General features: G+C 39.8%; 1 protein-coding gene across 1 annotated transcript in view; it reads right to left on the reverse strand.

Moving 5' to 3' along the window:
- Positions 1–243: 243 nt before the first annotated feature.
- The window catches only part of LOC124799187 (arrestin domain-containing protein 1-like), a 90,010-nt gene continuing 66,907 nt past the window's right edge, over positions 244–23,346 (reverse strand). Inside the window, exon 6 of the mRNA XM_047262723.1 lies at positions 244–489. Within this exon, the coding sequence (XP_047118679.1) occupies positions 244–489 (246 nt within the window). The remainder of the gene's footprint in view (positions 490–23,346) is intronic.

The raw sequence follows: 23,346 nt of genomic DNA on the forward strand, positions 1-23,346 counted from the left end.
TGGAACTCTTCTGCAAATTCAAAGTGATAGGGGTCAAGTAACAAAACAAACCATTTGACCTCTACAAACCTGCTTAAAACCACAAAAAGCACACTTCTTTCCCTTCACCATGACTAGAAGAACAGTTAGTTATACAAAATAGATTACTTCATGCACTGCAAGCTAATGAAGGCTACCTGATGGCCCTGTTCCCTCTTTCACAGCACAGCTCAGTGCCATCACTCTCCAAAATGTGCCAGCTAACTACGGCAGCTGCCCCACCAGAATTAAGCTCACGGTGAGCCAACCCTCACGGTCTGTTCCTGCAGCCATGAGAGTGGCCATCGGCAGCAGCAAAGCAACTGTGCCAGGGCCTGCTTCTTTCCCTATGCTTCCCCCACCAGGCACTAAGATGGCAGCCTGGATGCCACCCTCCCTACCACAACCTGGATCTACCAGACACACAAGAGTACTGAGGCTGCTGATGTAGAAATCAACATACATCAAAATCTCTGGCAAATCATTTCGGCTTAGCCCCCACCCTGTTTTCCACTGCCAAAACTTCAGGCTCTGCTATGTACAGGCTTTGCGTAGTTATAGGAAGGGACCTAAGTTCGAAGCATAAGAGTCTGAGACTGCTGCATTGGGAACACAAGTGGTGGGAGGCTGTTTCAGCTTATCGAGAAGCCTGCCACTCTTAGTGTCATCGCACCTGACGAGCCTACCCATATTCTCACAGATGTAAATAAAAATCCAGACATCCTAGACATTTGTGTAGCAAAAACCTTGGACACCAATTGGCAACCATGGTACACTATGAGCTGGAGTGTGACCACAGTCTGGTCGTTATGGAATTTGCCAGTCTTGAAGATGATGCCTGGAGGATGGGAAAAAAAAAAAAAAAAAACCACACACAAACTGTAATGAAATGGGTCAGGTACAACTACCTGGTGGGGGACACATGGAAGAAATTCTGTCAATGCAAACAGAAAGTGGAACACTTTACTGGAATCCTCCAATTTTTTCTTAACCATCACTCAAAAGTTTCAATGGTTCATAATGCAACAACATTATCAGACCTGTCAATGACAGCTACTGATCATGTATTAACAGATTTAGATAAAGAAAACTAGTGTGGATATAGTAGATCTAGGACTGTCTAACCACTTCAGCCAAATTACAAATATGGAAGTGTCTGTAGTATAAACAATGCTTATATATATAGACAAATATTTTCTAGAGATTAGATTAGATTAGTACTTGTTCCATAGATCATGAATACGACACTTTGTAATGATGTGGAATGTGTCAGGTTAATAAAAGGTGTCTACACAAGATATTACATTAGACAAAATATTACATGACACTCAAATTTTTTTTTTTTACTATATCAAAAAATTCACCTAATGAGTAGAAGGAGTTGGCATTAAGAAATTCATTTAATTTCCTTTTAAATGCTATATGGCTATCTGTCCGACTTTTGATGCTACTAGGTAAGTGACCAGAGACTTTTGTGGCAACATAATTTACCCCCTTCTAAGCCAAAGTTAGATTTAACCTTGAGTAGTGAAGATCATCCTTTCTCCTAGTGTTGTAGCCATGTACACTGCTATTACTTTTGAATTCGTTCAGATTGTTAGTAACAAATTTCATAAGTGAATATATATATTGTAAGGTACAGTGAAAATTTCTAGCTCTTTAAGTAAGTGTCTGCAGGATGATCTTGGATGAGCTCCAGCAATTATTCTGATTACATGCTTTTGTGCAATGAACACTCTTTTACTCAATGATGAGTTACCCCAGAATATGATGCCATACGAAAGCAGAGAATGAAAATAGGCGTGGTAAGCTAATTTACTCAGATGTATATCGCCAAAATTTGCAATGACCCTAATAGCATAAGTAGCTGAATGCAAACGTTTCAGCAGATCCTCAGTGTGTTTTTTCCAGTTCAACCTCTCATCAATGCATACACCTAGAAATTTTGAATATTCTACCTTAGCTACCGATTTCTGATCAAAGTCTATATTTATTAATGGGGTCATTCCATTTACTGTGTGGAACTGTATATACTGTGTTTTGTCAAAGTTTAATGAGAGCCCATTTGCAGAGAACCACTTAATGATTTTCTGAAAAACGTCATTTACAATTTCACCAGTTAATTCTTGTCTGTCGGGTTTGATAGCTATACTTGTATCATCTAAACCAAAAAGGCATGAGTTTATCAAATAAATAGCAGCTCAAACATGGGAAACAGTATACAAAGAAGTAGATACAAATGAAAAGTTCAAGAATTTCATGACTCTGTTCAAACTAAAACTTGAAGACATTTTTCCTAAAGTATTATGTCCATTGCCTAAAGTGGAACAAAACAAATGGGTGACAAAATGCATCAAGAAATCGTCTCAAACACTGAAGTACCTAAGTTCCATTAAAAACAGCCAATCTAATCCAACGTTCTCACACTTTTATAAACAGTATAGGCAAGCATACAGGAAAGTTCTGGTTGCAGCAAAGAAAGCTCATAATTCCAAACTGATACTGCATAAAACAAAACACAAAGCAGTAAGGATGACTGTAAAGCAGGAAACAGGTACATTCATCCTGTCAACAACAAAGGAGGAAGTCTATAAAGCAATTCAGTCTAGTGCTCTGATACATCTATGGACTCAAACTGAATACTGTTATTTAAGTACATCGCCACTCCCTCACTTCACAAGGAACTCCTTGAAAAACAGCCAGCTAATCTGTATCCTGGTAAAAGATGCCTCTGAATTGTCAAATTATTTAAGTGGTGCTACAATATACCAACAGAGTGATTCCTTGGTTAGAGGAACTTTCTTTAAGCAGGTATACTATCAGCTGACTTCAATCTAAAAAAGGTGCAGCTCTAACATCAAGTACTACAGAAATTTTTCCATGAGTGATCCCACCACCACCCACTAAACTGTCACCTGTAAGCTTTGCCAGCCGTCCCTTTCCATACCTACTGAGGTTCAGGCCACGCCTAGTGAAACTCAATCTACTGATAGACTCAACTGGCATCACTGCAATGTTACCCATGCTCTCTGCCATCAGTCCCTTCTCCAGCCCCAAGTTAACATGCCTAACAGCCGCATTCACATGGGGCCGATCATGATGCTGAAACAGTTACACAAAATGTACACTAGTGCCACCAGTTTGAGTAGCTATCTTTACCAGGTCACCACCTATATCATGTTTCCCTTCCCTATCAAGACTATTCCCTGCTCCACCCACAATAGCTAGCTGATCCTCTGTACCTTTGACTTTTGGCATATGGCAGTCACACCGGACGCTGGTCACCTGGCACCATTTATCCAAGCTGCGTTAACACGGGCACAGACATCCAATAGACTTTCACCGTCACTGCACATGAATGAGCCAAGATATTTGAAATGCTCCACTTTCTTCAGGTCTTCTCTAGTGACTTTGATGGTCCCATTGGTTTGAATACCACACTCAATGTATTCTGTCTTCTTGATATTTAGTTGGAGGCCAAATTTACCAAGTCATTGATTCCACTGCTGTGTCTGTTCCTGGAGGTCCTTATGGTGTTTGCTAGCCAGTAAGACATTGTCATATAGGAATGACCAAGGGTGGGGTGATGGTAGGACACATGTCACAGTGCCCATACAGAGGGTAAAAAGTAGAGGTGAAAGTGCTGAACCTTGAGATATTCTGACATTGATAGTAAAAGGGGATGATGTTCCTCTGCACATCAGAGATTGCTGGAGACATTTTGATACAGCAATTGGACCTATCGGACACAGGGTTCAGGGATATTGTGAGATCATAATGCTTGCCAAATAAGCTGATGTGGGACACAGGTGAAGGCAAAGCAGTTGGACCCATCTGATGAAGGCTTCAGGGACATTGTAAGATTGTAATGCATGCCAAATAAGCTGTTGTGGGACACGTTCGAAGGCCTTTTCCAGATCTAGGAATGACATATGAATATCCTTCTTCTTCTCAAGGCATTTCTCAGTAAGTAACTGAGTGGCATGAATGGCATCTGTGATTCCACTTCCTTTGGTACACATGGATTATTTTGGGTAATAGAAACAACTGCGCTGAGCCGCTGAGCCTGGTGTCTATAACCCGCTCAAAGATCTTCGTAGTGTGACAAACCAGTCGAACTGGTCAATACTGCTAGCATACTGTCACATCACCTATTCTCTTCCTGACTGGCAGTGTGCCACTAGTCCAGATTGCTGGGACTATATCCTCATCAATGATTCTGTTGAAGAGGGTAGTGAGAATTGTGGCACCTGCATGGCCAAGGATCTTCATACTTCGGCTGGAATGTCATCAGGGCCAGTAGGCTTCCCATTCTTCATCTTCTTGACCACTCCCTTGACCTCTTGGATGGTAATTGGTAGTACAGGTCCAGCAACTGAATCAGCACTCAAGAGTCAACATCCTCAGTGCCGATTTTGGAGAAGTAATCACTCCATCTGTGGAGAATGTTGAAGGGTCTCGAAGGAGTCGATTGTCATTGTTCCTTATGTGTCTGATGTGACCAATGTCCTGCGTGGTTCAGTGACGAACCAATAAATTTTATTTACTCCTTCAAGTGTGTCTAGTTCATCATATGTATGGTAGTAATAAGAAGATTTGGCTGTTGCAACTGCTCTCTTGGCGCCAATTTTTGCGTCCTGTAGGGTCTTGGACTGGAACATACTTTGAAAAGCCCTTTTCTTCTCCCTCAAAGCCGTCTGCACACCTTCATTCCACCACTAGACTTCTTTATTGATTGCTCCTTTTCCTAGTTTTATCCTGCCAAGAATGTTATTCGCAGCACAGTGGGCTTGGCTGGTAATGCTGTCCCCTATGCCTGATACTGGCTGGTGTGTGTCTACGTTGATAGCCTTAAGAGCAGTGGTGAGTTGAGCTTTGCATTCTGACATACACCACAATTTGATTCTCTGCACTCCAATGATCTGGGCCGATTTTGGTTTTGGATATTCAACTTGAGGACTATGACAAGAGGCTGATGCTGAGGGGCCACCTGATTCTGGGGGGGCTACTTTTACATCAGTTACCAGCTTCAGGTTGCGTCTTCTTGAAGAATGTGTTGTTGTTGTGGTCTTCAGTCCTGAGACTGGTTTGATGCAGGTCTCCATGCTACCCTATCCTGCGCAACCTTCTTCATCTACCAGTGCTTACTGCAACCTACATTCTTCTGAATCTGCTTAGTGTATTCATCTCTTGGTCTATCTCTACGATTTTTACCCTCCACGCTGCCCTCCAATGCTAAATTTGTGATCCCTTGATGCCTCAAAACATGTGCTACCAAACGGTCCCTTCTTCTTGTCAAGTTGTGCCACAAACTCCTCTTCTCCCCAATTCTATTCGATACCTCCTCATTAGTTATGTGATCTACCCATCTAATCTTCAGCATTCTTCTGTAGCACCACATTTCGAAAGCTTCTATTCTCTTCTTGTCCAAACTATTTATTGTCCATGTGTCACTTCCACCCATGGCTACACTCCATAAAAATACTTTCAGAAACGACTTCCTGATGCTTAAATCTATACTCGATGTTAACAAATTTCTCTTCTTCAGAAATGCTTTCCTTGCCATTGCCAGTCTAGATTTTATATCTTCTCTACTTTGACCATCATCAGTTATTTTGCTCCCCAAATAGTGAAACTCATTTACTTCTTTAAGCGTCTCATTTCCTAATCTAATTCCCTCAGCATCACCCGACTTAATTCGACTACATTCCATTATCCTCGTTTTGCTTTTGTTGATGTTCATCTTATATCCTCCTTTCAAGACACTGTCCATTCTGTTCAACTGATCTTCCAAGTCCTTTGCTGTCTTCGACAGAATTACAATGTCATCAGCGAACCTCGAAAGTTTTTATTTCTTCTCCATGGATTTTAATACCTACTCTGAATTTTTCTTTTGTTTACTTTACTGCTTGCTCAATACACAGATTAAATAACATCGTGGAGAGGCCACAACCCTGTCTAACTCCCTTCCCAACCACTGCTTCCCTTTCATACCCCTCGGCTCTTATAACTCCCATCTGGTTTCTGTACAAATTGTAAATAGCCTTTCGCTCCTTGTATTTTACCCCTGTCACCTTTAGAACGTGAAAGAGAGTAGTCCAGTCAACATTGTCAAAAGCTACCTCTAAGTCTACAAATGCTAGAAACGTAGGTTTGCCTCTCCTTAATCTCTCTTTTAAGATAAGTCATAAGGTCAATATTGCCTCACGTGTTCCAATATGTCTATGGAATCCAAACTGATCTTCCCCGAGGTCGACTTCTACCAGTTTTTCCATTTGTCTGTAAAGAACACCTACTTTCTTTGGGATTGGAATTATTATACTCTTCTTGAAGTCTGCGGGTATTTCGCCTGTCTCATACATCTTGCTCACCAGATGGTAGAGTTTTCTCAGGACTGGCTCTCCCAAGGTCGTCAGTAGTTCTAATGGAATGTTGTCTACTCCCGAGGCCTGTTTCGACTCAGGTCTTTCAGTGCTCTGTCAAACTCTTAACGTAGTATCATATCTCCCATTTCATTTTCATCTACATCCTCTTCTATTTCCATAATGTTGTTCTCAAGTACATCGTCCTTGTATAGACCCTCTATATACTCCTTCCACCTTTCTGGTTTCCCTTCTTTGCTTAGAACTGGGTTTCCATCTGAGCTCTTGATATTCATACAAGTGGTTCTCTTTTTTCCAAAGGTCTCTTTAATTTTCCTGTAGACAGTATCTATCTTACCCCTAGTGAGATAAGCCTCTACATCCTTACATTTGTCCTCTAGCCATCCCTGCTTTGCCATTTTGCACTTCCTGTCGATCTCGTTTGTGAGACGTTTGTATTCCTTTTTGCCTGCTTCATTTACTGCATTTTTATGTTTTCTGCTTTCATCAATTAAATTCAATATTTCTTCAGTTACCCTAGGATTTCTACTAGCCCTCGTCTTTTTACCTACTTGATCCTCTGCTGCCTTCACTACTTCACCCTCAGAACTATCCATTCTTCTTCTACTGTATTTCTTTCCCCCATTCCTGTCAATTGTTCCCTTATGCTGTCCCTGAAACTCTGTACAACCTCTGGTTTAGTCAGTTTATCCAGGTCCCATCTCCTTAAATTCCCACCCCAGTTTCTTCAGTTTTAATCTACAGTTCGTAACCAATAGATTGTGGTCAGAGTCCACATCTGCCCCTGGAAATGTCTTAGAATTTAAAACCTGGTTCCTAAAGCTCTGTCTTACCATTATATAATCTATCTGATACCTTCTAGTATCTCCAGGATTCTTCCATGTATACAACCTTCTTTTATGATTCTTGAACCAAGTGTTGGCTATGATTAAGTTGTACTCTGTGCAAAATTCTACCAGGCGGCTTCCTCTTTCATTTCTTACCCCCAATCCATATTCACCTACTATGTTTCCTTCTCTCCCTTTTCCTACTGTCGAATTCCAGTCACCCATGACTATTAGATTTTCGTCTCCCTTCACTATCTGAATAATTTCATTTATCTCATCATACATTTCATCAATTTCTTCATCATCTGCAGAGCTAGTTGGCATAGAAACTTGTACTACTGTAGTAGGCATGGGCTTCGTGTCTATTTTGGCCATAATAATGTGTTCACTTTGCTGTTTGTAGTAGCTTACCTGCACTGCTTTTTTTGTATTCATTATTAAACCTACTCCTGCATTACCCCAATTTGATTTTGTATTTATAACCCTGTATTCACCTGACCAAAAGTCTTGTTCCTCCTGCCACTGAACTTCACTAATTCCCACTATATCTAACTTTAACCTATCCATTTCCCTTTTTAAATTTTCTAATCTACCTGCCCGATTAAGGTATCCGACATTCCATGCTCCGATCCGTAGAATACCAGTTTTCTTTCTCCTGATAACGATGTCCTCTTGAGTAGTCCCCGCCCAGAGATCCAAATGGGGGCTATTTTACCTCCGGAATATTTTACTCAAGAGGACGCCATCATCATTTAACCATACAGTAAAGCTGCTTGCCCTCAGGAAAATTATGGCTGTAGTTTCCCCTTGCTTTCAGCCGTTCGCAGTACCAGCACAGCAAGGCCATTTTGGTTAATGTTACAAGGCCAGATCAGTCAATCATTCAGACTGTTGCCCCTGCAACTACTGAAAAGGCTGCTGCCCCTCTCCAGGAACCACATGTTTGTCTGACCTCTCAACAGATACCCCTCCGTTGTGGTTGCACCTGCGGTGTGGCCATCTGTATCGCTGAGGCACGCAAGCCTCCCCACCAACGGCAAGGTCCATGGTTCATGGGGGGAGGAAAGAATGTGTTGGTCACCACAAAATCCAGAATATGTGTCCCATCATCATTGACAGGACATTATCCATTTCCACCATGACATTGGTCACACCCATTTCTTATTGATCCTACATGACCATTAAGGTTGCCTCTTATTATTATATATTCTTCAGGGTCAATAGTGCATAGATGGCTATCTGAGTCCAAAATTCATCCTTCTCTTCATCAGGGCTTCCAGGTAGGAGCACATAGCGGGACACAATTCAAAATGTTGATGTCCCAGACTCGATTTTTACACTTATGAGTTGATAAGAGATTTGGTATACATTTGTGACACTGTCCTGATACTTATTATTAGTCACAACACCTACGCCACTACGAGTGCTGTTTGCGTCATTATAGCACAGTTTGTATGCACTGCCGATCTCCTGGGCCTCTGCTCCTTTCCAGTTCATTTCTTGGATACATGCAATATCCATGTGCCAGTCCATTTCTCACGTTTTCTGGGTGATGGGAGCGCACGTTGCTTGTGGGGTATGCCCTATCATTCATACCCAGTTTTTGAACAGACACACTCATTTGATGTGACTAAAATAGGCTCCAGCCGATGCATTGTTCCACCTGTTATTGCAGGCCTTTTGTACTTGCTGCCAAGTATCACAGACAGGCTGCTCCTCTGGAGAACAGATTCTTTTCGCAGCTGCCTCACTGAGGTACAGACGCTGCTGGATGAAGACAGTTCCTCCGCTTTATCCACTGATGGAATTTAGACCTCTTCTGCCTTCAAAACTGTTCACCATCTTCACCTGTAACCTTTGGTAGGGGCTCTCACAAGGTACTAGGAGCCAGGCAAGCTGGGCCAAGGTTTTTTTAAAGAGGTGTTGCTCTCTTATCACTCCCCACTTTGTGCTGCCTTGTGACAGGCAGGGCTGGGCTTCCCAAATTTTGGGTCCAATTTGGCAAATCTGTGACATCCAAGTTTATTATATTTTCAATTTCCTTGCCCATCAAAGTATCTTTCCTCCAGCAGTCATCACACATTTTTTGGTGTGATACACAGCACTTCAAATCTTCTAATACCACATATTAAAAGCCAGTGTAAAGCAACAAAAGCATACTAGCCTCATGGGCTAGCTAGTGGGTAGCGATTTTGGTTCATATCAGCAACACCCTGGGCTTTATTTCCGACGGACACTTCAATTTTTTGCGGTGCACTGGTCTAGAAGGAGGCTCATGCAGCCTTATGATGGCAAATGAAGAGCACTGGAACATAAAAGCAGCATAATTTATGTGTAAGTCACTGAAGCAGCATTACATCGACAGGCTTTATTCATAGCAGCGAAAGCACCTGCCATTACTCTTTAGCATTAAAGAGTGAGATGCTTGATGATATATTATGGCTTTGGATATTATTCTAGAACAGTTGCGCAGGGTTTAGGTGTGCATTATATGGCAGTAGTAGGTAAGTATTCTTGTAAAATTATATCAGTGGAAGAAAGACGAGAAGGTTGGCACTTCTTACTTGCTGCCAAAAATTCGACTTTCCTCATCTCCATGTATTTTTAATTATTTTTTTTTGTCCGCTTCTACAAAATATAGTACAAATTTGCCAGCTAATAATACATCTATCTATGTCATCAATTAAATGTGTATTGCATGCATTTTATTTGTTCTGCTTTGTGGCAGATATGTGAATCGCTTTAAACTCAGTAGCCCTCCTTCCAGACCTTTACATCACAAAAAAATTGAAATGATTGTCAGGAATTGAACCTAGGACCTCAGTGGTAACTAGCTGAAAACACTAAACACTAGACCAGTGGTTCCCAACCTGGGGGTGATTATCCCCTGAGGGGTAAATGAAATTTTCTGAGAGTTAAAAACTAAATCATTCACTTTTGTTTCAGTCATGAAACTAAATTGTTTTCAAAAGATCATTACTATTATCACAATTTTGTAAGACTCTAATACTGATTTTATAAGTCATCAATAATTATTTTTTCTCAATTAGTAACATAAATGCGGTGGAGGTTATAGGTTCCTCACATAGTCCACTTACTACACACATATGTCCCGTACATTGCTGATGATAAAAGTGAGACATACACATAAAAAACAATAAATATCTCAAGAAAATGTCTTCTACAAGTTGTAGATAGTACCTGCAGTAGTCCATAAATTGCTTCATTACTCACTTCGAAACAGATAAATGAATTAATTGATGGTATGACACAGCAGTAATTACATAAGGGCTGCTGTAGTGCTGTATACAGTATTATTTATTATTATTATTATTATCAGAGTGGTTAGATACAAAGGATTAATAGTGTGAAGTCTTCCAACTGCTGCCATTTCTGAAGTGAGGAGTGCAGCAATCATGTGATTTATGAACAATAAGTATACTGCACACATCTGAACTTGTTTTACTTTAAATGGGGTTGCAGCATGCAGATGAAGCAAATGGCACAATGGAGAAGAGTAATGCTGAGGAAGTATGTTTTGTAACAAGTGTATACCCTCACTGTGGATAGTTAGCTTTTCTATTTGAGAAGGAGTTGTGTGTAGCATTTGTGGTGCACCATAAATTCCTTTCTCGTTCGGTATTAACGACCCCTCTCACCCCCCCCCCCCCCCCCCACACACACACACACACACATAAACTAAATATGATTATCTATCATAATTTTAAAAATAAGAAAAGTTTTTCACTTTACAGTTTAATTGAGAGCTATAGCTGGTGTGTTAATGCAGGGGCCAAGGGGGATTGTAACAGACAGTGTGTGTGTGTGTGTTTTTTTTTGGGGGGGGGGGGGGGGGGGGGGCGTGTACTAGCTAAAGTCTGACTGCACTAGACCAACTGTCAGATCAATTTTACCCCTGTTATATTAGATTTTATGGTTGTGACATTAGAAGATGTGAATGAAAGACCATGTATCATGCTATAAAGATGTGTGCTGAGTACTATATAGAGGTACTACAACAGATGATGAAACTGAAAATATATATCGAAATCGGTCAGCATTGCGACCCTCCTTTTGTAATTTGCACGCCACTGACTTAGTTAACTTTTGCCTGTAAACATTTGCTTGCACCTTCCAGGGCCTACTCTGTTGGCACTATTACATCTTTTTAATTCTGACTGTCAGTAAAATTAATGACATTAACAGGATGTTGTCAAGGCTTCCCAAGAAGGTATTTTCCGCATTAGCTTTCCGTAATCGCTTTTCATGCTCATACTGCGAGGTAACAATGCGCTTTACTTTTGAACTGGGGCATGACTGTAGCTATTCGCATTGCCAAGTAGTTCCTACAACAGCCTAGTAACCATTTCACCTTGCCAAGGAATATATCGTTCTGTCAACGAATGTCAACCAGTTTGGTGACAAAACAATTTTGCAAAAGCCGCCAAAAATACATTTCCCGCTTTACTGTACAAACCAGTGTGAACACGTATGCACATAACACAAATGTAGGCATAGAAATGCTTAAAAGATAAAAGCAGGCAACTGTTCCATGCAAGTCCTTAAAGAAATATACAAATATAAAAAACAAACTGTGCAAACATAAAGTACAGAGTTCCCTTACTAACACACAGATTACAGTTCAGTTTCTTTTAACTGTACATGTTCTACCTTTTTTCCTGTAACTGTTTAACAGTCCATCAACATAAGGCAAATTACCATTAAAAGAATATCTTATGGCTTTAACTCAAAATATAACTTAACATTTTCTGTCTAATTTAATCAAAACAAAGAAAAGCTAAAGACAGCAACTAACCTTACAATGCACAGAAAGAACAGCAGTCCACCATCTAAAAACTGATACCGACCTTATAATCCTATCTGCAGACAAAGGCTCCACTACTGTTGTTTTGAACCACAAGGACTACCTGGCAGAAGGACTCTGCCAGCTGTCAGATACATCCACCTACAAATCTTGCCATAGCGACCTCATTCCAGAAATCCAGCAGGAACTCCAGTCACTCCTCAAATCCTTAGGCCCATCCCAGAACCTCTCCCCGGAGTCCATCTCTCTACTCACCCCTACCACTCCCTGTACTTCTACCTTCTACATGCTTCCTGAAGTCCATAAACCCAACCACCCAGGACACCCCATTGTGGCCAGTTACTGTGCCCCCATTGAGAGAATCTCTGCTCTTGTAGACCAATCCCTTCAATCTATTACCTGGAACCAATCCTCCTATATAAAAGATAGAAACCGTTTCTTCCACCAAATCTCTACAGTTCCTGTCCCTTTACCACTCGGTGTCCTGCTCGTCACTATTGATACCACCTCCCTTTACACTGACACCCCAAAGCCCATGGCCTTACCGCTATTGAACACTATCTTTCCCAATGCCTGACAGATTCCAGACCAACAACCTTCTTCCTAATCACCATGACCAAGTATATTCTCACGCACAATTACTTCCCCTTTGAAGGCTTTACCTACAAAGAAATCCGAGGTACAGGTATGGGCACCCGTATGGTACCATCCTATGCCAACCTATTCATGGGCCATCTAGAGGAATCCTTCCTATATGCCCAGAATCCTAAACCCCTCATTTGGATCAGATCTGGATCTAGGATGAGGACACCCTATCCACATTCCTCCAGAACCTCAATAACCTTCTCCCCTATTTACTTCACATGGTGCTACTCAACCCAACAAACCACCTTCCTAGATGTTGGCTATATCAGTACCTCCATCCATATCTAAGCTACTAACAACCAGCAATACTTCCACTTTGACAGCTGTCACCCATTCCATACCAAGAAGTCCCTTCCATACAGTATAGCTACCCGTGGTCATTGAATCTTCAGTGACGAGCAGCTCCTCTTGAAATATACCAAGGTTTCACTGAAGCCTTCACAGACTGTAATTATCCTCCCAACAAAAGCAAATCTCCCATGCTTTATCTTTCCTGTCTCCCACCACCTTCCGAAGTCCCACTGTCTGGTTACAGAGGAGCATTCCCTTCATAACTCAGTAGCACCCAGTATTTGAGCAACTGAATTACATTCTCTGCCAGGGTTTTGACTACCTCTCGCCGTGCCCTGAAATGAGAACTGTCCTGCTCACTATCCTTCCCGCCCCTCTCACAGTGGTATTCCGCCGTCCACCGAACCTACACAATATACTTGACCATCCCTACACAACCACTGCTCCCACCCTCTTACTTCATGGCTCATACCCCTGTAATAGACCTAGATGCAAGACCTGTCTGATACATCCTCCCACCACCACCTACTCCAGTCCATAACAAACATCACCTATCCCATCAAAGAGAGGGAGACCTGTGAAACCAGCCATGTGATCTACAACCTAAGCTGCAATCACGGTGCTGCATTCTATGTGGGCATGACAATGGACAAGCTGTCTGTCCGCATGAAAGGGCACCAACAAATTGGAGCCAAGAAACAGGTGGACCACCTGGTTGCTGAGCACGCTACCAAACATGACATCCTTCAATTTCAATGACTCCTTCACAGCATGTGCCATATGAAACCTTCCCATCAACACCAGCTTTTCTGAATTGCCTTCCAACCTGCCTGTTTCTATTCCACCACTACACAGCCCTCGTTCCACCATCACACCCAGTCTTTTTACTTCTCTCCTTTTGCCCTACCCTCTCTCCACCTCATCCCTTCACACTCCCCAGCAGCACTGCACTATCCACCACCCCTAACCTACTACCTCTCTCACTCCTGCCCCAGCATCCTCCTTACCCCCCAGCCAGTCACCACTCCCATCATGCACTGGTGCTGCTGTTTGCAGTGTGGCTACAGTTGCCTGAGACTGCAGTCGTCTATTTTTGATGAAGGTCCTATGGGCCGAAATTTTTGTTTGCGACAGTCTTTTTGTTGTGCCTATCTGTTACTCAGCATATCTGCTATATGGTGAGTGACAAATTTCCTTTTCATAATATTCTTACATTCAATCCTGCATTTTCCATTGTTTGAAAGTCTAAAGCACTTACATAATCAAAACATAAAGTATGATGTTTTACTACCTTATCTTCTACTTCAGACTATTTAATATGAAACAACTGATCATTAAGTCTGAACAGTCTTTGTCCCTTACCTATAGAGTTCTAAATCAGCAGGAGCTGATTCAAAATCAGCAGGAACTGAGAGACTTCTGATACAAGGTGTGCTTGACGACTTTTGCAATCCCACAACACTTGCTGCTGCAGTGCAATTAATTTCTTGATTTTGAGCACAGAAACTGTTCCTAATATGTCATTAATATAGTTTGCAATGCACCTTAGGTTTCAGCTCCAACTGAATCAAACATTTAACATTTGCTACCTCTATGTGGCAGTTTCAACTCATTAGTTGCTTCGTAAAAATTGCAAAACAAATCTATTCTTGATGATAGATGGAAGTGAAGGTTGCTGTTTCTACTCACTGGAGACTTTTCATCAGAGGTGGAGCTTCCTTTCCCTGCTTTCTGCTCTGTCTATGATGCAAGACACTGATCACAAGAGATCAACAAATACATGGGTCATCTTTCAATTTTTACCAACAATCGCTAGGCGGCACCACTGAGATACAACATTAATACTGTTTTAAAATTTGTCATTTGTTACTGTTAAAACAATGGAAACTGGACAACTATTTGTTTATACTGAGCATTTAAAGGAACAGGATTGTGAAAATAATTTTCATAAATGCTTAACACAAGAACAATGCCTTAAATCACTTTGTTCAACTTTCAGTAACCCATCACCGACAAAAAAGAAGATTTGTAATCGGGTTGCATGATTTCATCAGTGATGAAATTCATGATGGCTGACCAAAATTAACTACTGTTTCAAAATACTTATATTGTATATACAATATGATACAAGAGGATTACCTTATGATAGAAGAATCCTTAGGCGTATAAAAGTCTACTGTTCATTTGATTATGTATGAACATGTAACTGTGAAGAGGTTATATCCCTGATGGATTTCACAGTCTCATCAGATTATGTCAGTATTGGTGTAAGGAAATGCTCAATATATTTTCTCAAGGAAATCCAAAATCCCGTTGTTAGCAGGAGCTTGCTGTGGCCTACATGTCAGATAACATTAATACGTTACTGGGATTTAAATTAACATCACAATCAGTCTTGACCAAGGAGAGCACTGACTTCATGTCTACTTACATGGGATTCCTGATTAATCAGGAGACTGAGGTAGGTAGAAAGGCTAAGGATTGAAACTCCCTGGTAGATTAAAACTATGTGCTGGAATGAGACTTGAATTTGGGATCTTTTCCAGATAAACGCTCTGCCAACTAAGCTATCCATGCACAACTCATGACCCATTCTCTCAGCTGTACTTCCCTCCCTCCTTCCAAACTTCACGTAAGTTCTCCTGTGAAACTTCCATGACTAGTACTCTTGGGAGGAGGATACTGAGAGACATGCCTTAGCCACCGACTGAAGGATGTTTCCAGAATGATTTTTCACTCTGCAACAGAGTGTGCTATGATATGAAACATCCAGGTGGATTAAAACTTTGTGCTAGACTGATATTAGAATTCAATACCTTTGCCTTTTGTGGGCAAGTATCTACCAAATGAGCTACCCAGCAACACTCACTACCCATCCTCACAGCTTTACTTTTGCCAGTACCTCATCTCCTTTCACACAAGTTCTCTTACAAAACTTAAAAGATTAACAGTGGGATATATTCTGAGATTAGAGTAATAAACATTGAGCCAAGAGCAATCTACACTGATCAAGAACTAATACCAATTTACACAGAGTACATCAACAAAGACCTAAATGATAAATAGTCTCTACATAAAAAAAACCTACAATGGATGTATAACACTAGAATGGCAGAGTTTCTGACGTCCCTAAAACAGTTGATAGGGATCATTTTTACGTACTTTGTTTTAGTGTTTGTTGATCCTTACCTTTTTTCTAGGAATCAAAATAATTATTTGACATGATAATTACTAATTACTTACTTATTTCAACAACAAAATGTCTCTCAAATTTATTGTGGCTAATGCTAACAAGTTTCCTAAACTATAGCTTTTCATTTATGAACTATTTGTACAACCTTCTAGACACAGTGAGTATATTTGGTCCATATTACTCTCGTATGTGTTCTACACACAGCTTTGTATTATTTTTCACTCAAGTCACTGGAATCTGCTACAGCTCTTACAAGCTGATTTCTGTTTCATTTGCACATTATCCACACTCGGTATTGTGGCACTTCACACACTGTTTGCTGGTCTTGTTCCTTTGTAGAGGCTGATTGGACACTTCCCCACTTTCTAGGTAATTTCAGTTCCGAATCCTCTTCCTTTGCCTGAGATTCTTGTTCTTCTGTTCTGTTGAACTCATTCGCCCGCTGAAGTATGAACTTCTTCCTTTCCATTTTCTTATTCATTACTATGTTGTAAATGACCCACGCATTTATTGCTGCCATGTCCACATTGCTCATCTCCTACATGCAACCTTTGTGGTACATTTACAGGTCATTTGATCAACCACTTCAACCCCACACTTTGTTGCATTGTGGAATGTTATGGTTTCAGGTTTCTTCTTTCCTTCATGCTTATTGCTACTTCAGCTTGCAGTGCGCTCAGAAGAATATTTTTATCCTTTTTCCCTTGGTATAGAGTCATGATGCTATCTGTGTTGCTATTATGGTGCAGAATTATGGTGGAGTATATTTCAGCATTGGGCTTCCTTACTTCATCCAGGATTTCATGACAGATCTTGTTCATTGAACCAACTAACGAAGTTTTCTTTTCTTTGAGTTTCTTAGTAAAATGAAGAGATGTGAAGAAGTTATCAGTCATCACATTTCTTCTTTAATTTGCAAATGGCTCCAAGAAAAGAAGAATGATGTACTCTCCAAGTGGTTGCTTCTCTCTATGCGTCTCCTCCTTGATAATGTATGGGAAAGCACTGCATGTGTACTTTGTCTCAACAGCCAACCAGAGTCTGAGACCATATTTGTCTGGTTTGTTGGACATGAATTGATTGAACCTGCAACTTGTTTTGCTTGGTAATAGTTGCTTGTCAATGGTTATTTTCTCCAGGCCAGTAAGAACAAATACTGTTTACAATTAACTTTCTCCAAATTTCAGATAGAAGAGCGAATTTGTTGGCTACCAGGCATTCAGCTTGGGTACATTTTTCATCGAAACAGATAAATCTGAGAAGCTCCTGAAGTCTGTCCCTTGGAATAATGTCCTTCATAAAAGCAGGGACCCATGAGTGTGCCAGAGATCACCCACAGACATACTTTTTGTACAATTGACATCATGAACATATATGGAGTCTATCAGTTTCTCCAGTTCTTCGAATGACACAGTTCATTGTTTTTAGTACTTTCTGAGCATTTGATTCTGTGTATTTCTTTATGCGATGTAGCATTGCTTCATCCAAAATACAACAGAAGGCACTTGTTTACTCAGTGGCAAGCACAGAGAGTGGGATCTCCTCCCTCCTTCAGAATGTTCACAACCGACCTTCTTCCAGCAGATGAAAGATTGGCAATCTCCCACATGGCTCCATCCCTCAAAACCATCTTTGTAGATGCTTCCAACTGTGCCTGCTGTGATGACAGAGGTGATGATTGATGTAGATCAGCATATGACACCTCTTCCACTAGTCGCCACTTGTTCACAATGTCATCATCTTCACTTGTCTCAGGTAGATAATCTTCACCTCCATCAGTGAAGTCAATTTCTGACTGAACTTTGGAAGTCTCTAAGAGATGTAACACTTCTTCATCAGAAAGTCCACACTGATGAAACATGTTCCAAAATATGTTTTGTGGACAAAGATAACTACCTGAATAACATGATATAAACTGTGTGATAATGTACAGAAAGTTGAATATTATGAATTATTTAGGAATAAAGGAGTTGACTGACCGAAAGGCAGATGTGCTGTGTCGTTGATAGGCACACAAACAAAAGGTATGTAACTTAGCTAGCTTTCAAAATGCACTTCCTTTTTCTAGCTGTAGGATAAACACGCACACAAACACACCCACCCACTCACATTCATGTATGAGCTGGCAGTCGACTGAGCACAATATAGCGAGACAGCCATGTGTGTGTGTGTGTGTGTGTGTGTGTGTGTGTGTGTGTGAGTGCACATCTTTCCTACAGCTAGAAAAAGGAAGTGAGTTATGAAAGCTAGCCAAGCTCCAAACCTTTTGATTGTGTGCCTATTGATGACACAGCACCCTGCTTTTCGATGAGACTCTCCTTCTTCCTAAATAATAAAATATAAGCTGCGGTAGACTGCAATTTACATGTGTCAAGTTGCAACAATGAGCAGCAACACTCTGCATGGCTGCTGAATGTTGCCACTTCTTTGATGGATAATTTACATATATTCAGAAGAGAAACTACAGTGGGGTCAAACTGATTCCTTCCATTGTTCCATGTATATCGAATGAAATGTTGAAGAAAATGTAAATATTTTGTAAATCCTAATACAGCACTGTAAAGAGGAGAAAAAATTAGGAAAAGTAATATGATTTCATTAACAAAGTAAGTGAACTGGATATGACAATGAAAGAAAATAATATGAGGGTCATTTTGACAACTTCGGCCATTCTAGTGTTAAACCAAATCCACACTAGTAATGGATCTGACAGTGTGTGCATGAATAGTTTCTATCATGCTGGAGAGAGTACTGAACAAATGAGTTCGTGATCGAAGTGACAGTAGAGGTAGTTACTGTGATTTCCTACCACACAACTGGTACTGTTGGTGTATAGTTAAGGCACAATGTAATTGCATTTGGTCAGTAAAATTTATAATGTCTGAGCATGAATGGCATAGAGGCAATCTGCTCAAATTAATGAGCAGGCAAACTGTTTCTAGCAGAAAGGCAGCGAATGCCAGAAATAAAGCATGTCTCTGTTGGATGATCTGACTGCAAGCTAACCGCTGAGAGAGTGAGGAGGCTGCACTCTGGATTCTTATGACCTTAGAGATGTTGCACTTTGATGAGCTTTCAATCCTAAAAACTAGGACTGTTGCCAAACACAAGGAGGAGAAGAGGCCAAGGATTATCTGCTGTGGCACAGGGAACTCACAGTGCCTGTTACAGACTGAAGTTTCCCGTTCTGCATCAGCTGTATCTATTGAAAACAGTTTGCCTGTATCCATGGCCTCCAACTGGGAAGAGAAGAAGCAGTCTGAAATTTTATGTACTTTTTGATGGTTGTTGTCATTTTGAGCAAGTTATGTACTTTTCTCTGAATGACCCCATTTAACACCTGATTTCGAATTTCATTTCCTTGGCACATGGTGACAGTTTATTCCAATCTTTCTTCCCTTTAAATTTTTATGAACACTTTGGAGACAAGCAATGTAGCTCCTGCATCACAGGGGTTATATTCTACAAACACAATTGATGTATCACCAATGTCAACAGTTTATCAGCTTTGTAAATGATTTCCAATGTTTGCCCTATGTCTGTTATCTGTGAATTGGGTACTCTATGGCACTTGTAAAAATGAATAAATAAAATTAAAAAAAAAATTCAAAATAAAAGGAGTGAGTGGGGCAATGTCACAAGGAAATCAGACAACATTTGGTGTTACTTGCTTTGCAGCATTCACATTCACCTTGTTGCCATGCAGAGTGCCTCATAATGTCACACACAGCACAAGGTGACTCAATTGATGTTTGCTACAAACTAAGTATTTCTTTTCAAAAAAATCACATTACAATACAGTACTGAAAAAAAACCTAACTGCCCAGAAGCTGGGAAATAAAAAACTTTCATTTCAATGTTAAAAGCATTTGCTGTTTGTGCAATGGACTGGCATAAGAATGTATTTCTTTTGATGGCAAAACATGAAATTACTGCATGAAGTGACAATGTCAGAACAAAGATCGAGAAAGAAAGAGGTGATGAAACCCACCTATATTTTGAATTATAATAAAAAGGCTGGTGTGGCCCACAGGAATCGGCAGTTATTGAGTTACTACCCTTATGAGAAGAAGCAAATGAAGTGGTGGAAGAAACATTTTGTTTCACATTTTCATGGTGATAGTTGTATTTACAAAGGTTTTATATAAAAAGTTGAGGCCTACTACCAAAATTTATTGAATTTATTACTGAAATGGCAGAGCCTCTGGCGAGCAAAGAAGGCCTGGTGGAATCAACTTCCTTTCATTCAAAATAGTTCTTCTATAAACTGAGTAAGGGGAAGACATTTTCCTAAAATAATCGATTCAAGTTATAAAAATGTCAAGATGGTCTCAGAGGATATGTAGGGTTTGTGCAGAACAAAGCAAGTGGGATCTGGGAAGTGGTAATACAAGACACCAGTAGTGCAGTGAAAAATGTGATATAGGACTTTGCTTTCCAAGCTACTTTGAAATTTTTCATATTGGGGCAAACTTCACTGAGTTATATTCAATTTAAAGAACAAAAATTCAAACAGTATTATTTTTATTTCCAGTTAGGAAATAAAAGGTGAAAAATGTTTGTTGTAGAAACAACACATTTTCATTACAACAACAAAAATTGTCACTCATGTAACTGTAGTAACAAGGTAATACATGAAACTGATCCAAGTAAAACAAATATCACTTTATTCGTACACCTCTGAACAATAATGGAAACAAGCCTCTCTTGACTACACACGTTACAAGTCAAAAGAATTATACAGATGGTGCATCATAAGTGATACACAGAGCAACTGTTAGCTGTAATATTAATCAACATGCCGAAAAGGAAGGTCGGCTATAAATGCCATAGAGCTCTTAGTCAGAGAATTTTAGCAGCATTCGAGGACCATGCTCACACACAGGTAACCTTATGTGATCTGAGTAAAGCCTTTGACTGTGTTGACCACTCACTTTAGCTCTCTACACTTGAGTACTATGGAATATGTGATAAAAGTTTAAAACTCATCAAATCATACCTCAATAAAAGGAAACAGGTGGTGAGTTCAGGAAGTCATCTGTCAAACACACTCAAGGTTCAACACCAAGTGCCGCAGGGATCTAAATTGGGACCACTTCTCTTCCTTGTACACATAAATGACTTACCAGGAAATATAGACGTAAAGATGTATACGTAAGCAGATGATACAACTTTTCTATTTGTAAACCATGTATTTGATAACCTTGTAAGTGGTATAAAATTGGCAAAAGAAAATGCAACATCATGGTTTAGTGCAAATGGTCTACCATTAAATGAGGAAAAGACCCAGCATATGTGGTTCAGTCTATCAAAGACTACAAAAATAGAAAAACAAAAGGCAAAATTTTTAGGTATCATACTTGACAACAGTCTAACATGGAACTCTCATGTTGATCACATAGTGGTTAGGTTGTCAAGAGTTATATATTTGTTGAAGAGACTGATGTGCTGTGTGACATTTGAGTAGGTAAGGACAGCGTACTTTCCCTTTTTTCAATTTGTTTTAAGATATGGGGAAACAGCAGAAAAATAAATGAAATTATGGTGATCCAGAAGAAAGCAATCAGAGTAATGGCTAAGGTAGATAATAGGACACATTGTAAACCATTGTTCATTAAATATAGAATTTTAACAGTTATTAATTTATATATTCTTGACAGCGTTAACTACATACATGCTGAACTACCTATTTTAAGTGTAACAAATCAAAGGCATGACTACTGTACAGGAACCTGTACTTCTCTGCTGTTGCCACAAAATAGATTAGCTACAACTAACAAGTCATAAATATATGGCAATTAAAATATATAAGAAACTGTCTAAGAATGTGTCAATCAAGCCTGACAAATTATTTAAAGAAAATGAACATAACTTCTTGCTAACTAATCCATTCTATTCATTAGAAGAATTTTTAGAAATGCCCAATATCAACTTAAATATGTAAAAATTTATTTTGTAAAATTAATAAGTTAAGTGAACTGACGAAGTCTATCGCTTGTAATAATGCTGAATGACCAATAAAGAGTCTGAATCTGTATTGTTACAATAAAGGTATCAATGGGATCAATATATTCAAAATAAGAATCTGAATAATGGATTCCAGTGAAATTCAGTTTCAATAAGAACATGAGGTTTTTACGTAAGATAAATGTACTTAAAATGAGATAAAAATTTGGTTATTAATAGGAGTAGAGAAACATAACTGTTGGAGAGAATCTACCTGCTATGTCGCAAATTCCACAAAGAACTGAAAGCAACAAAAGTGGTTAGTTCATGAAGAAATTCCAAGAAAACCACCAGTTCTTTCCTAGGTACACTGAACATGTCATGATAGTGGGTTTAGAAAGGAAGGAAGGGAGATTGGGTTTAACGTCCCATTGACATCGAGGTCATTAGAGATGGAGCGAAAGCTCAGATTGTGTCAAGGGCTCGGAAAGAAATCAGCTGTGTCCATCCCAGCATTTGCCTGGAATGATTTAGGGAAATCATGGAAAACCTAAATCTGGATGGCTGGGCAGGTAGGGGATTTAGAGGATGGAAGAACAGTTAATGGTAAATGGTATACAACAACGTTTTCTACAAGTTAACTGAAGAAAGTGGTGAACACAACTGAAAATCACACATCATCCTTCATCATGATAACGCTGTCACAGAGAATATCAGATATTTGATTCTTTAGGGAAGAAAAACATCAGATTAATCTCTCATTGCCCATAATCCCCTGTTTTATAGTCAGACTTCTTTTTGCCCCCACATCTCAGGCACAAAATGTGTGGGCAGCAATTTTCAGTAATTTTCGTCATCCCAAGGAGCTGCTGAATCCTTTCAAAACAGAGTTTTTGAGATACCAACAACAAAACTTAAAAAAAAGTTTCTATAATTGCTTCAAACATATGGAAATATGTACAAATTATAAAGGTGAATATTATGAGAAACAATATGTACAAAAATTTTTCTCCCACTGCTTTTGTAAAAACTTTAAAAAGGCAGCCCTTACACTCCACATACTGTCAGTGCTCCTTCGTCAATGGAAAAACAGACAGTTACTAATGTTCCACAAGCAATTACCAAGTAACCCACTAGCATTGACAACACTTGTCCCAGTTTACTGTCTCTACACTTCGTTTCTGTTTGAAGACATTAACTTAAACTAAGCCATCTGAA

This window comes from Schistocerca piceifrons, chromosome 5 (genome assembly GCF_021461385.2).
Source record: "Schistocerca piceifrons isolate TAMUIC-IGC-003096 chromosome 5, iqSchPice1.1, whole genome shotgun sequence".
NCBI lineage: Eukaryota > Metazoa > Arthropoda > Insecta > Orthoptera > Acrididae > Schistocerca > Schistocerca piceifrons.